We start from the raw sequence: 16,280 nt of genomic DNA, 5'->3' as shown, positions 1-16,280 counted from the left end.
CCTCCGAGGTATCATTCCCTATACAATGCTAATATATTCAAATAATAACATACCAAACAGTAAACAAAACAGTGCGAGCGGTATGAAAAATAGTCCAATACGTGAAATGGCTCAAACTAAACTTGAGATTGAGATCGCATAAAAACTCTAGATTTCTGGGGATGCCTTTACAAGCGACACACTAGCCAATCTGGACAAGACGTCTCAAATAACGTCAACAGACTATCGCCTAGCACCCAGGTAGCAGATTACCCTTCAACGCGTTTTATTTCACGCTGATAACAAACCCGTATATTACCGTTTCCCGCCGATAACCGGCAGTCGACAAAAACGGCATTTGCCGTGTCCCGCAGTTGACCGACAGTCCGCGAATAACGGCAAATGCCGTGTCCCGCCGACAACGTGTTAAAAAGTAGATGGCCTTCTTGGAGTCTGCCAAAAGTCCCCTACCAACTGATCTGCTAAATTTACTTTGGTATGGCTACTCTCATTTCTTCATCCAAATTGCTAAGCCAAGGTTCACAAATCCTTTCCGCAAACCTACCGCACCGTCTGTATAAATTGCTACACATAACTCCTACGATATTTTCAATTGTTCTAAGTATGATGATATAGAATCAAAGATATCTTGACCGTTGTTGTGAGGCGACACACGCAACTTCGCTTTGCAAGGGTGCTGCCATCTAGCCATTATAACTCAAATCGCACAGTAAATGAGCCAACATGAAATTGTGGTTTTCATAATTTCGCGGAGCACTGGTTAAGAACTACTGTTATAGATTAATATTCAATACTCCGAGGAGTTATTTGATGAAAAGTGGCGTTTTTGTCCGATCACCTACCTGATTTTCCCATTGATTGATGGCATCCTTCTTGTTCCGAAGATCATCGTATTCGGTTTCCAGCTGATTCCGTTCCCCTTCTAATCTTCTCACTTTTTCGGTCATCTGAAAGAAGAGAAAAGTTTGAAGAAGAAGAATAAAGGGTCCGCCAAATAACTTTTTTTTTTTGAAAATGCTATAAAAAACATCGAGTGTAGCTTCGGCTGTGTGGCACGTAGCGCCGTCCTGTTGAAACCAAATGTTGCCAATATCCTCCTCTTCAATTTTTGTGAACAAAAATCCGTTCAACATGGCCCGATAACGATCGCCATTGACTGTAACGGCCACTCCTTGCTCATTTTCAAAGAAAAATGGCCCAATTATGCCTCTGGACCAAAATCCGCACCAAACAGTGACTCGTTTTGGGTGTACCGGCTTTTCAATGTATGCGTGCGGGTTTTCTGTGCCCCAAATACGACAATTTTGCTTGTTTACATACCCGCCAAGATCAAAATGAGCTTCATCCGAAAAGATGATTTTTTTGGCAAAATCGGCATCTTCTGTAAGTCGATCGCAGGCCCACTCAGCGAAGCGAAAACGCATTGGATGGTCAGTTGGCTTCAACTCCTGAACCAATTGGACTTTGTATGGCGTCATACCAAGGTCTTTATGCAAAATTCGTCTCAATGATGTCTCCGAAATGTTCAATTGTTGAGAACGACGGTGAATTGATGTTGATGGCGCTTCACGCACACTTTCTGCCACAACATCGATATTCTCGGGTGTACGCACTGTTTTTGGCTTTTCACGCTTTGGTTTATCGATGAGGATGCCAGTTTCTTTCACTTTTTTCACAAGATAACGAACATACGGAGCTGACGGTGCTTCTCTTCTTCCAAAAACCGTACGCAATTTTCGCACACATTCTGCAACATTACCATGATTTTCAAAGTAATGTCGCAATATTTCCCAGCGTTGTTCAAGCGTATACACAACCATATTCGCTCAGCGGAAGGATAAAACTAATTATCTGTCAAATCAGACATGAGCTAAGTGTTACCATTCACGAAATAAGCACTAGTTGAAAAAAAAAACTTTAGATGGCGGACCCTATAGTACTACGGAATTGACTTGTAGTCTTGTTTGCACGCTGTTGTAGTGATTGTCCTGACGAAGAAATGGGAAGACAAACCGTCTCCAAACTGATCATTTTTTAAAGACTTACATTTAATCTTAAACTACGACAAGTATTGTGTTCCTCAAACCCTTATCCAAACCCAATGGTGCATTGGGCACTACATAAAATTGACGCGGTGTTATCTTGATCGTTTCTTACATGAAGGCAACGTGATTAGCCCTGCGCCTTTTGTACCAGTCCAGGGAAATATTAAATAAATATTCATTCATTCGAACCCTTATCCGCACCGCAATGGTGCATAGGGCACTGCTTCATATAAACGCAGTGTTATCTTGACCGTTAACACACGAAGGAAAGGTGATGGGCCCTCCGCTTCAGGTACCAGTCCAGGGTAATATTGAATATTAGAGTGAAATAATATATATTATATTTATTAAATCTCCCTCTGGGAATCGAACCTGGGACCTCCAGAACGGTAGCTAAACACGCTAACCATTACACCACGGAGGCGGACAACACTAGAGACATCATAATAAACGTAAGTTAAACTATCAGATATATAACTAATAAATGAACAAATGTAATCCTCCATACCGCTTCCAATTCTGCCGCAAGTTTAGTCGACTCATCTCGCAGCAGCTTCTTCTCCCTTTCATTTCTCCTGGAGAGTTCAGCAAGGGCCTCTTCGGAATCCGTCATGGACTCCAGCCGGCTCGCGTCCAATTTGTCCTTGGCCGAGTGTACCTGGAGATTGACCAGAAAACATATTATCAAACTTTTAAAACTAAAATAAAAAAACATATAAGACTCACCCCTACCTAGATTCCATACCAAAGAATATTTTTTTTTAATTAATGTTTTACTTAGTAAATACCACTATTTCTTAAAATCTACTGTGACACGTGTTTCAGTGCATTCCGCAAAATTTTCAAACACCATATGATGCGGAACGCACCAAAACACGTGACACAGTAGATTTTAAGAAAAAGTGGTATTCACTAAGTAAAACATTAATTAAAAATGGATAGATTTTACCACAAAGTGACTGCCGAATCAATTAATAAAAATAAAAATATTTTTATTTTCTTTATTTAATTTTATATTTATGTTCGCCTCCGTAGTGTAATGGTCAGCACGCTCGGCTACCGTTCTGGAGGTCCCGGGTTCGATTCCCAAGGGGGGTAAAATAAATATAAGTGATTTTTTCACTCTCATATTTATTCAATATTACCCTCGACTGGTACCTGAAGCGGAGGGCTGAACACCTTTCCTTCATGTGTAAACGATCAAGATAACACTGCGTTTATATGACGCAGTGCCCTATGCACCATTGGGGTGCGGATAAGGGTTTAATTATTATTATTATTTTCTTTGTTTAATTTACTTTGTTTATAAAAAAATAATAATAATTGTAAAACGAACTCCCTCTCTAAACACAAGTATCTACTTTATTAGAGAGGTAGAAACGTTATATTTGAAATGTATTGTTTATTTACCAACTATTTTGTATTATTTAAATATGTATGTATTTTGTTAAAAAATAAAAAATTTAAAAATAAAATAAAATAATAAAATGAGGTTATATTTTGAGCATTGAAAGCTCCCACCGCATTCCCGGATCTGATCTAGAAGCTCTAGGCTTCCCGGCAAACCACCCTTGCAAAGAAACATCTTTTTATGAATTAAGTAGCGAAAATTATAAGCAAATGTCAAATAAAATTATATCCCCATTTGAATTAGAGTTTACGTTTACAGTAGAACCCCGGAAATCAAAAATCCCCGGGAAATACGAAAAAGATTTTGAAGAAAAACATTTGTAGAAAAACGTCTAAAAAACACGCAAAGACTGAAGAACACATTTAATATTAACTAACTAACTAACTAACTAACCATCACGCCGGTTCCCGCAGGGGTAGGCAGAGAGAATAGAGCGCCACACCACTCTGTCCTTGCAAACATTCTTCGCCTCTTCCACGTTCATGCATCTCCTCATACATACCCGACGATTATTACGACTCCTGACTTGGCCGCTTTCAAGTATTTGACATACCTGATTGTGCCAAGTTTTCCTCGGTCGTCCTCTGCTTCTTTTTCCAACTACATTCGCCTCATAAATTTGTTTAACCGTTCTTTCTTCACTCATACGCTCCACATATCCAAACCATCTCAACACACCTTTCTTAATTTTATCGATAATGCTTATCTCAGCCTTACATTCTTTCCTTATTTCATCATTCGAACATCTATCAAACATCGTTTTGCCACACATTCGTCTGAGGGATCGCATTTCGACTGCATTCAGTCTGCTTTCATCCTTCTTTTGCCAACTCCATGCTTCGCTTCCATACATAAGGGTTGGAACCAGAACTCCATTGTGTACTGCCAGTTTAGCTTCCGCTGATAGATTTTTATTTGCTAAAACTGATTTTAGTGCACCATTCACTCTGTTCCCACATTTAATATTACATAAAATTATTTAAAAAAACCTAATTTTGATCTGTTCGCCTCCGTAGTGTAATGGTCAGCACGCTCGGCTACCGTTCTGGAGGTCCCGGGTTCGATTCCCAGGGGGGGTAAAATAAATGTAAGTAATTTTTTTCACTGTACTATTTATTCGATACTACCCTGGACTGGTACCTGAAGCGGAGGGCTGATCACTTTTCCTTCATGGTTGACGATCAAGATAACACTGCGTTTGTATTACGCAGTGCCCTATGCACCATTGCGGTGCAGATAAGGGTTTAAAAAAAAAAATTTAAAAAAAAATTGATTAGCTTTTAGGAGCACTACTTGTAGCACAGTTTTTTTACATTATCAAAAAAAAACATTTAACCTTTTAAACGCGTTAACTTTGTTCCTAAGAGACGCTCGTGCGCGGCTGTATTTCGCCGTTTTTTAAATTATTACTTTTATCATGTATTTAGTTATGAAACGATATATTTTCCTAAACAAAAACGTTCAATGGGATTCATTGTGCCTTATTGGTACTCTATAATACACGTGTGTCACATTATTCTTGAAATATATCGTAATATAAACAAATTAGATCGTAACATAAATAAATCAAAGCACGCATCGTGTGTCACTCTTACCCACTGGTGATGCGTAGCGTCGAGAGTGAGACAGATATAGGGCATGATTATGGCGCGGACTAATTACCGACCGCAAGAAAAATCAGGGATCTGTTGTTTTATTTATCCTTGTGATGTTACAAATTATTAGTCAGATATTTCAACAGATGTCATAAGGCCGAGGATTGACATATTATTTTATCCAAAGTTCCACACCATGAAAAAATCCCTCCAAGTTGAACTGAGGTTCGAAACTTAGAGCAAAGTGAAAACACAAACGCTTATGTCAGCCGCGTATGGGGCATGTCTTGTTAAAACACATACGCTTATGCGAGCCGCGTGGATCCGGTTAAAAAACATTTTAAAAACACACAAAGACCGAAGAACACATTTAATATTACATAAAATTATTATATATAACCTTTTGACATGTCATCAAAGATGAAGAATATGGAAGTCTGGGAATTTACGGCATAGATGTCTCTAGTGAAGTTCTAGTGATTCATGAACAAGGTTTCTAAATTGGTTATTTTATAAAGAACTTCCAAGAATTTGAGTAGTGTGGTTGTCAACAATGGGTAGAATTGGTGAATGTTACGCGTGTGTAAAGTGATCACTTAAACCAGCCTATGACGGTCGTCAGCCCCGTAAATGCCCAGACTTCCATATTCTTCTTCATCTTTGATGAGATGTCAAAAGGTAATATGAAAATAACTCCTATAATTGGAGATAATCCAGATTTTGTGAACAAGTATTTGGACACACTCAAAATGTTGTATATATAACCTAATTTTTATTAGCTTTTTGGAGCACTTCTTGTAGCACAGTCTTTCACAGTTTTTTTTCAATATTCCCTATTTATACATTCCCTTAATTTAGATTTGGGTATGAAAAAAATCCCATCTACATGATTTTCACAAAAAATAAATCGAATTAAAATGTTTTTTTTCAATACCCCGCATTTACATTTTCCCTCCATTGAAGTTATTTTTTTTAGTCCCTTAAAAAATGTAAAATAGGGGTTCCCTGTATTAGGCATTTTCGTATATACAGTGGGATTAGGCATTAATGACTATATTCGGATGAAGGGAGACAGCAACAGTTACCTCTCTCTCTAGCAAGGTCCTGTGGGAGTCGGCCTCCTGCAGCTGTTCTCTCAAAGCAGCCAACTCGGAACTGAACCTGGCCTGCTGCTGGTTGACCGACTCATTATACTGGACCTGTAAAACGGAGCAGTCAAAAACTGGAATGGAAGAAATTACTCAAATTCTGGCAAGAATCTACGAGATATAATATGGGACACCAGGATAAGAGAAATATGCAATATCTAAAAACGTCGTCCACCTCCATAGCGCAGTGGTCAGCGCGTTTGGCTACCGTGCTGGAGGTCCCGGGTTCGAGTCCCGGGGGGGTCAAGATAAATATGGCCGATTTTCACTCTCATATTTATTTAATATCACCCTGGACTGGTATGGGAAGCGCAGGGCCGATCACCTTGCCTTCATGCGATTAACGATCGAGATAATACTGCGTCGCTACGATGCAGTGCCCTTTGCACCATTGGGTGCGGATAAGGGTTAGAAGAAGAAGAAGAAGAAAATGTTGTTAGTTTGGGAAGACAACGAAGAAGACATTGGTATGCGCATGCGAGTAGAATGGAACCATCCAGACTCCCCCACATTGCACTGCATGGTCAACTCTCAGGTAGACCACCAAAGAGATGGATTGACAGCTGGGAATCAACATTGCAGGGGACTAATCTCTCTTAAAAACAGGCCACAAGACCTACACGAAGCAGAAGAAAATGAAAAAGCTTATATAAGTTTTTATTTTACTTGTCCATTCGCCAGGATGGACAAGTAAAGTATGGACGCTTGGATGGCTTGACTCTGGCCAATATCTGTACCCGACGGATTCTCCAGTTCTTTGGACACGTTGCGCGTGGCAACGAGGATAGCCTGGAATGACTAGTTGTGATCGGTAGCCTGGAGGGAAAGAGAGGGAGAGGAAGATCCCCCACACGATGGACCGATCGAATTAAGGCAGCAGCAGGCACCTCGGTGGTTGGAGCGCTAAGTGCAGCGCAGTCAAGGGATAACTGGAGAAGAGTCATTGCTTCTGCAAGGGTCACAACCCTCAGCAATGAGGAATAAGACGGAGAAGAAGAATTTTACTTTTATACACGTAAACAAAATAGTTTCCGGAGGTAAGTTTGTTATCAGTTTTCCTACCTCCAGCCTCTCCACTTCGGCACGCAGCGATGCCACCTCCTTGTGAGCGGAGCCTGAGATGTTGTCCAGCGGTGGGCCTCCTCGCGAAGCCAGCGCCTCGTACTCCAGACGGCTCTGTCGGCACAACTCTTCAGACCTCTCCCGTAGCTTCCTCTCCTGGGAACAGTCAAACAAATTGGCATTTGTATATTTATAACCCTTTGCTTTTAAACACGCGAAGGAACTGCTCACGAGGTACTAGCGGATATTCGTCACAGAAGCTCTAAAGCATAGGTAGCCAACATTTTCAGTAACCGGGCCAGATTTTAGAAATGAGATTTCCTACCGGGCCGTAAAATAAAATTAATTTTATTATTCAAAGCAAACAAGATAGATATTAGGTACTTTTTGCTTATTTGCATGCTTAACCTCGTAATGCCGTTTAATGCTATACATTTTCATGATAGAAACAGAATCATTGCATATCAGGCATGTCGGCTTTGTTTTAATTTCCACAAAAAAATAGTTTATAGTCCATCTGTCTTAAAAACTTCTCAGTTCTTCTGTTACTCTTCTCTTCTTTAGTCCAATGTCTTTACTACTTGATGCCATTATGGGTCTTTTAATTGCCAGGATAGTGAATACTCCCATATTTGGGATACTATACAAACTACGCACGATGGAATGTTTTTTTGGTGGTTTTGTGTACATTAAAGGAAAAAAATGTGATTTGCTCCGCGGACCGCGGGTTGGCCACCCTTGCTCTAAAGCTTAGTAAGAAACAAATAAGGATCCTAACCAGGACCTTGAAGGACACTGCAGACTGAGAAAACACATGTAAAAAATTGGACTGTATGATTCCCCAGTATTCAGATTTTGTATAGCGAAACACACATCCACATTCTGTATAATTGTGACACACTTGCTCGCAATCGAAGTCACATCCTTGGAGGACCACTACTGACTCCGAGAAGGTGAAGTTTGAATGAAAATTTGAATGAAATAGTGCTATGGTAGTATAGGGTAGTATTGTTTGCATGCTATTATAGTGATTGTACTGACGAAGAAACGGGTACGTCTCGAAACCGGACGACATAAAAATCTCGGTGAGTGGTTATATACTAATATTACTAACATTTTTGTAAAAAAATACATAAGGAAGCTCTCACCTTGTTGGTTTCAGAGACGGTGTCTTCCACTCTGGCCTCGAGTTCTCTGCGCACCTTCTCCGACTTCCTGATCTCGTGTCGCAGGGAGTCTATCTTCTGCATCGCCACTTCCAGCTCTTCTTCCTTATCTCGCACCTACATTAAATATACAAAACATTACATTTATTTATTTAACATCTTATGAAAGCACCTCCGTAGTATAGTGGTCTACCCATTATATGGGTGATATTGAGGAACAAATACATGAGAATAGAAAGTAAAATGAAAATATACAAAACATGTGTTCGACCAATAGCCACTCATGGGATTGAGGCAAGAGCAGATACTTCCAGAACAAAATCTAGACTTCGAACCTCCGAGATGAAGACTCTCCAATTCATAACCGGAAACACATTGCGAGACCGAGTAAGAAATACTGACATCTGGAGCATGTGTAAGACGGAGGATACTGTGAGGTGGGGACGACAACGAAGGCGATACTGGAATGATCATGTAAACAGAATGTCAGAAGACAGACTTCCACGTATCGCCCTTCTATGTTACCCTGAAGGACGCAGACCCCCAGGCAGACCTCCGAAAAGATGGAAGGACAGCTGGGAGAGACACCCCAAGAGCGACAGGCGGAGGATTTGATGGCTGTACCTGTCTGGAGAGCTTCTGTTTCTGCTGTCGCAGCTCTGCCATCCTGTCGGTGACTTCGGTGTACTCCGCCATGGCGAGTTTCCTTTGGCCCAGTGCGTCCTTCAGCTCTTTGTCCTAGAAAGACCAAAAATAAATGTTATCATTTCATAATTAAAACATAACTTTGTTTTAAAATCACTATAAATATTTCATTATAACTTAATTATAATGTCTACCGGTTTCCAAGCTAACCGCGTCTTTATCAAGACTGATTAATACTAAAATACTATCTACTAAACAATATTCAAAATATTTTGACGTTTAGGGAAAGAAAACAGCTTAGATAGATCCCAAGTGGCTTTATTTTTTTTGTGTTGATTGGCAGTCACAGTCAAAAGGGATCAGGGATGATGAGTGATTGGAAACATATTTAATAACGGACTTTTAGCAAAATCATTTACTTGTGTATTTATAAGTTGTAAATTATTATTAATTGCCTTTTTAATTTCTAATATTTCTTAGAAATCTAATTTAAGTCCTCTATTGCATGTGTGTAATATATTAAGACATAACATATATAACATATTTAAATAAAACATAACTTTGTTTTAAAATCACTATTAATATTTTATCATAACTGTTTCGGCCAAAATCTGTGTATTTTTCAGAATAATTTATGTATTAAAATAGTATTAACAAATGTACGCGAGAAGAACAAAGAGACACAGTTCATCGACTTATATTTTGTTTATAATATTGTCCCCACCACGTGTAGCTCCTTTAAAATCGTATATAAGGGGTGGCGGACAAAATTTTGTGTGCTCAGATTAAATAATATTCAAAACGTGTATACGCCGCGCTCGCTCTGTTTTTATATTGGTGTTGCTTTGTTCTTCTTGCCCTTGTGCTTTGTAGTTTTCGATATATTGGTGTAATTTTTGTTATTTTCACACTTATAACTTTGTAATTTTTAATAAATAAAAGATTGTCTTCATTTGCGCGTTTCCGTCTTTCTAATGAAAAGTGTTCCAGTACCGTTAGTAGTAACAATAACTTAATTATAATGTCTACCGATTTCCAAGCTAACCGCTTCTTTATCAATACTACGTCTTTTGGACTATACTCAGTCTTATATTGAGAAGACCGTAAGTCTTTATGTGTTAAGATTATACGGTTATACGGATTGTATGGTTTCGAAGCTAATCTTAATATAAGATCAGTCTTATATTAAGATTATCTTCGAAACCGGTAGACATTATATGTAATCAAGTCATAATAAAATATTTGTAGTGATTTTAAAACAAAGTTATACTTTAATTATAAAATGGAAAATCACCAAGTTATTGCTTCAAATATGAATTATAGGTTATTATTTAATTTTCCGCCTCCATAGTGTAATGGTCAGCACGCTCAGCTACCGTTCTGGAGGTCCCGGGTTCGATTCCCTGGGGGGGTCAAATAAATTTAAGTGATTTTTTCACTCTAGTATTTATTTGATATTACCCTGGACTGGTACCTGATGAGATGTCGAAAAATAATAAGAAGTTCAATAGTCACCTGAAGCTTGTATTTCTCGGTGAGGTCCATCTTGTCCTTGATGAAGTCGTCCTTCTCTATCCGCAGCAACTTGACGGCCTTCTCCAGCTCCCGGATCCTCGCGACCATGGCGGCCGGGTCTTGCGGGAGGCACATGCTGATTTCCTGCAGACGGGAGAACATTAGTGGAACTGACAAAGTACTGTGATGTGTTATTGTTGATTTTCAGTGTCGTCGTTAGGACTTTGTGCCAGGTTGCGAGTTGGGGTTGTTCTTTATTTTTTATGTCCATCGTTTGTTAGGATTATGATATGCGTGTAGCAAGAAAAAATATATGTGCATGTGTGTATATGTGTATGTGTATTTGATTATCGCGGTATGATTGATAATCCTGAAATTATCCGGAGCATTGGTCTGTATGTTCCCGATAGTTACCTAAGACAGCGTCGGCATAGATTGTTTCACATTCCTATACACAGGACCAACCTGCCGATGGTTATGCCTGTAGGAAGAGCTCAGCTGTCCAAACTCAAAACACAGTAAGGGACATTTTTTTGTAGTACGTTTTTTGCATTTTTGGATTAAGTTGATTCTACTTAGTCCAAAAATGCAACAAAAAAAAACATGCTACAAAAAATGTCCCTTACTGTGTTTTAAGTTTGGACAGCCGAGCTACCGCTATGTTGAACAATATCACATTGGATATTGATCTGTTCCATGTGTCCGAAGGAGTTTTCCAAAGCGGGATTCTTCTACACATTTAACAGTCTTCTTGCTTACTTTTTAATTTGTTTTTTTAATGTATACGCCTTAAATGTTAGTTTGTAATGTATATATTAATTATTGAATAAATTGAATTGAATTGAATGTGTATATACGTATATATATGTGTCGTTACTCGTGAAAGGGATCCGAAATAGAGTGTCGATAATGGTTGAGTGGTAATGCGATGATTGACCTCTGTTAATGTCTTTGCACTGTTCCGTGTCTGTCTGCTGTGCTGGTCGAGGTTGTGGGCGTCTGTGTACCGGTCAGTGTCGGGTGGGAATCGGATCTAGCTGACTAATTAAACTAAATACTAATCTCTTTCACTGCCTACACCAGGGTACTTATAGAAAATTTGGTGATGGACTTACAATCTTGTATTTATTTAGATTGGCAGTGACAGGTATATTGAAAGCTCTTAAATGTAAATTCACAGTAAAATCGGGATACAATTTTATATTGTTTCACATTTTCAATAAATTTCGCAACTTGTAAAAAAAAAAATTGCTTAGCAAGAGCAGATCTGTCAGGAAGCCTAGATGCTTCTGTATCAGATCTGGGCATGCGGTGGGACAGCTCTCAATGTACCTCACTTATTACTATAGAGAAGGTCTGTCAGGAAACCTAGATCGGCTGTCCAAACTCAAAACACAGTAAGGGACATTGATTTGTAGTACGTTTTTTTTTTGTATTTTTGGACTAGGTAGATTCTACTTAGTACTAATATGCAAAAAAAAAACTTACTACAAAAAAATTGTCCCTTACTGTGTTTTAAGCTTGGACAGCCGAGATGCTTCTGTATCAGATCTGGGCATGCGGTGGGACAGCTCTCAATGTACCTCGCTTATTACTATAGAGAAGGTCTGTCAGGAAGCCTAGATGCTTCTGTATCAGATCTGGGCATGCGGTGGGACAGCTCTCAATGTACCTCGCTTATTACTATAGAGAAGGTCTGTCAGGAAGCCTAGATGCTTCTGTATCAGATCTGGGCATGCGGTGGGACAGCTCTCAATGTACCTCGCTTATTACTATAGAGAAGGTCTGTCAGGAAGCCTAGATGCTTCTGTCAGATCTGGGCATGCGGTGGGACGGCTTTCAATAGTGGAACTGATTGGTGGAACAATGCACAGCTAAGCATGGGAATAGAAAACATACCTGGTCGAGATTGGTGTTGGCATTGGAGTTATTCAGGTTAATGCTGTTGAGTTGTTCCACGCATTTCAGTTGGCTCTCCAACTCAAGATTCCTTTTCGTCAAACTGTTTATTTCGTCTTGTAATTTCTTGCCATCTATAAAAAAAGTTTTATTACTGTTTTTTTATTTCATTTTTAATTTAAGTTAAGTTTTAAAAAATACAAATCGCTCACTCTTTTCAAGAATGTCATATATCATATATCAAAATTCATATGTCATATCAATGTCATATATCAAAATTCGTCAATTTTCAGTTGTGCAAGTTTTCGGGATGCCCACAAAATGTACTACATATATCCCAGCAAAAGAGGCATATTTTTAACTTAATATTTACCCGCTACAGGGCAGAAACTGTTGTTTTTGCATTTTGAAGAAAAGGTATTGTTTAATTATTTTTTTTAATATACTAAATATTTTTCGAATGGAGAAAAAACATTCAGGTTTTACCTAAAAAGGTCTGTTGAACAGTAAAAAGTTCAATAAGTGGTTTGAAATTTATTTTTAATACATTTTATTATATTTTTAAACTTTAAAACGTTCTCCTGAAAAATCAAGTTATTTGATTTATGACGTTCTTGAAAGGAGTGAGCGAAATGTTAAATGAGTTAAAAGTAAACAGCAAGAATAAAATATAGCAAAAGTTAAGAAGATTAATAGGCAGACTTAATTTAGAGCTAAAGTAAAAATAATAATTTAAAAAAAAAACAGTCATAAGATGTACAAGTTGAGAAGAGCAATTAAGTAAAAATAAGTGCTATAAGGCAACAGGAAAAAAAAAACAGTAAACACGTATGAGAAGCTAATTCAAAATTTCAGAGTTGGGTCCTTGGGACGTTGAAGGTTGAAGAGTGTGTAGGAGCTGTTTCTTATTTTTATTTTTTTGTTTTTTTTTGTATTTTTTATTTCTTATCAGTGGGGACATAGACAATATCTATTAAGCTGGAGGCTGACCGGAGCCATTTGGTCGTAACATAGCACGTTACGATGCTAGCATTCAGGCAGTCAGTACAGCGAGCCGAGTGCTTCATCCATAGTTTGGGATGCTCGCCGCGGGCGATAGTACGACGTTATGTTACGACGAAATGCTCCCGTCAGTCTCCACCTTTAAACTTGATGAAATCTGCATCATGCTCACCCAGCGATGCGATGGTGTGTTCCCCCGTATCCATGTTGGCACTATGAGATCTGAGTTCAGCCAATGACTGGGCGAGCGTCGCATTCTCATTCTCCAGAACCTTGATTCTCGCCTTGTCACCGTTGTTTGATGGCAACACCTGAAAAACACACATTTTAAAAAATTTTCCCTAAAAATTTAAAAGGCTTTGTATTATTTTGAATAGTCATCAATATTCATTTGTCATATTATTTTTTTTGACATCTCATCAAAGATGAAGAAGAATATAAAAGTCTGAGTATTTACGGGGCTGACGACCGTCATTGATGACGATCACTTTACACAAGTATAATATTCACCAATTCTACCCATTATTGACAACCACACTTCTCAAATTCTTGGATGTTCTATATATATGAACCAATTTGGAAACATTGTTCTTGAATCACTAGAGACATCTATTGGTGAGATGAAGAAAAGCTTTTTACTTAGCAGAAATTTTTATATTAGTATGTGAGGTCCGAATCCTGACCAAGCCATTTATTCAGCAGAGAACTTCATGAAATATAAAAATAAAAACTTGGCATGATCATATATTTCAAATTCTAGGCGTGGTCTGTTCGGGAGTTGAAATAATCAGCGGGTATGTATGAGGAATTGTATGAATGTGGAAAAGGCGTAGATTGTTGATAAAGTGTCATGATGGTTAGTCAGTTAGTAAGATTTTCTTACTTGTCTGGCCGGCGCGTTCTTGGTGGGCGACAGCGACGCCTGGTTGACTCCGCCCAGATCCGACATCCGACTGCCCTGGGTGAAGGTGAATCCGACAAACGGCAGGTGGAGACCGGCAAAGGCGGCGTTGGCGGTTGGCGGCACTGCTTCCGACAATCTGCAAGGGAAATGATAGCCAACTTCAAGAAGGTGTCCTTTGAAATGGGCAGATATGCCGGAGGGTTTCTGTGATCTAGATGGCCTCTAAAGAATTTGTGTGGATTCTTAACCTATTAACTGCCGGCAGGTACATGTATGGCGGTACCCAGCACGCCGCGAATTTTACCACAAAAATAAAACCTTCTAACATATCGTTATTGAAAGTGTAATAACGTTTATTTATAAAATTTACCAAATAAATGAAGAGCACGCCAGTCGTGCAGTCATTTATCCATAATTTTTTAATTAATTGTTCATGGTGAAGGGTTGTCACAAAATTTGTCATGGAAAATATGAAAACTAAATTATATGTCAAAAGTAATTGTTTATGTTATAATAATATAAAAAATATACACTACATAAAGTATAAGTATATACTATATTTAAAAAAATTAAAAATCATCAGAATCGACACTAAAATCACTATCATCAGATTCGGCAGTGACGGCAACTCGGGGATTATTGGACAACCCTGAGCGCCATTAGTTGTTCCGACGACAAAGCTATCTTTAATTTACGTTTAAAGTGGTAAAAACAAATTCTGTTTCAATTCTAAGTACGCAAAGATATTCTCAATAGATGTCATTATGCGTTCAATATATTTGTACATTTTAAATAATTGATTTTCTTTAGTAAAAGCCCATTTAAAACGGCGCGTCTTAAGACGTAATTTTTATATGAGCGGCGCTCCGTTCACAGAAAATTACGCGTCTTAAGACGCTTTTGGCAGTTAACCGGTTAAGAATCCCCATTTGTGTAGTCTCTTAAGGATCCCATTTGTGTGGCCTCTTAGGGATTCCGTTTGTGTGGCTTTTGAAGGATTCCATTTGTGTGCTATCCTCGGCAAAATAAATGAAAGTATTTTTTCGCAACATTCTAAGTGCGTACAAATACTTGTTCACAAATCTGGGTTTCTCCACTAAGAAGTTATTTTTACATTTTGTCATCTCAACATAGATGAAGAAGAATATAGAAGTCTGGGTAGCCTATGACAGATCATAAGCCCTGTAAATATCTAGACTTCCATATTCTTCTTCGCCTATGTTGAGATATGAAAAATGTAAAAAATAAGTGATTTTTTCACTAGTACTTTTTGGACTGGTACCTGAAACGCAGGACTGATCACCTTGCCTTCATATAATTAACAATTAACTTCACATCGCATCAATTTGATGCAGTCACCTATGCACCATTAGGTGCGGATGACGGTAGTAATAGAAAATATAATTAAACTTATGAGAAAATACATATTTACCATGTTGTTTGAATCAAAAAGCTTTTACCCTTTTTTTTAAAGATATGAAAAATCTACAAACGTATATTTTACCTTATGTCAGTATCGTCCACATCGAAATTAGAAGTGTCTGTGGGACTTGAGACGTCTGGTACATACGGAGCTTGCATCTCTCTTATCGTGTCCCAATCCAACCCACTGAACCATACGTGAGACTGAAAGGGAATGACTCCAAATTAATTCATTGTTAAATGCAGTGAAAATTTTTGCGCATACATATGAAAAAAGAAATAAATTAACTGGTCTAACTAAAAGCTTAAATATTCTTCTTCTTTTTGTAGATCCTAGGGATCTGTTTGTGCCTCCACTGTTGCTCTTGGGATATTGACTCCCAGCTGTCTTTTCATCTTTTCGGAGGTCTGTCTGGGGGTCTGCGTCTTTCAGGGTTGCCTTGAAGGGCGATACGTGGAAGTCTGT

General features: G+C 38.5%; 1 protein-coding gene across 7 annotated transcripts in view; it reads right to left on the bottom strand.

The window, feature by feature from the left end:
* The window catches only part of gek (serine/threonine-protein kinase gek), a 93,033-nt gene that overhangs the window by 56,339 nt on the left and 20,414 nt on the right, over positions 1-16,280 (bottom strand). For all 7 annotated transcript variants that reach the window (XM_088272065.1, XM_088272067.1, XM_088272068.1 and 4 more), the window contains exons 12-22: positions 15,897-16,018; positions 14,372-14,528; positions 13,661-13,799; positions 12,487-12,620; positions 10,588-10,731; positions 9,052-9,165; positions 8,410-8,544; positions 7,262-7,417; positions 6,137-6,250; positions 2,554-2,703; positions 843-947 (exon numbers count right to left, since the gene is read on the bottom strand). In XM_088272065.1, the coding sequence (XP_088128191.1) occupies positions 843-947; positions 2,554-2,703; positions 6,137-6,250; positions 7,262-7,417; positions 8,410-8,544; positions 9,052-9,165; positions 10,588-10,731; positions 12,487-12,620; positions 13,661-13,799; positions 14,372-14,528; positions 15,897-16,018 (1,470 nt within the window). The remainder of the gene's footprint in view (positions 1-842; positions 948-2,553; positions 2,704-6,136; positions 6,251-7,261; positions 7,418-8,409; positions 8,545-9,051; positions 9,166-10,587; positions 10,732-12,486; positions 12,621-13,660; positions 13,800-14,371; positions 14,529-15,896; positions 16,019-16,280) is intronic.

Source organism: Brachycentrus maculatus, unplaced genomic scaffold, assembly GCF_059751285.1.
Source record: "Brachycentrus maculatus isolate JH-2025_06_01 unplaced genomic scaffold, ASM5975128v1 h1tg000475l, whole genome shotgun sequence".
Taxonomy (NCBI): domain Eukaryota; kingdom Metazoa; phylum Arthropoda; class Insecta; order Trichoptera; family Brachycentridae; genus Brachycentrus; species Brachycentrus maculatus.
This window is presented reverse-complemented; position numbering and strand designations above follow the sequence as displayed.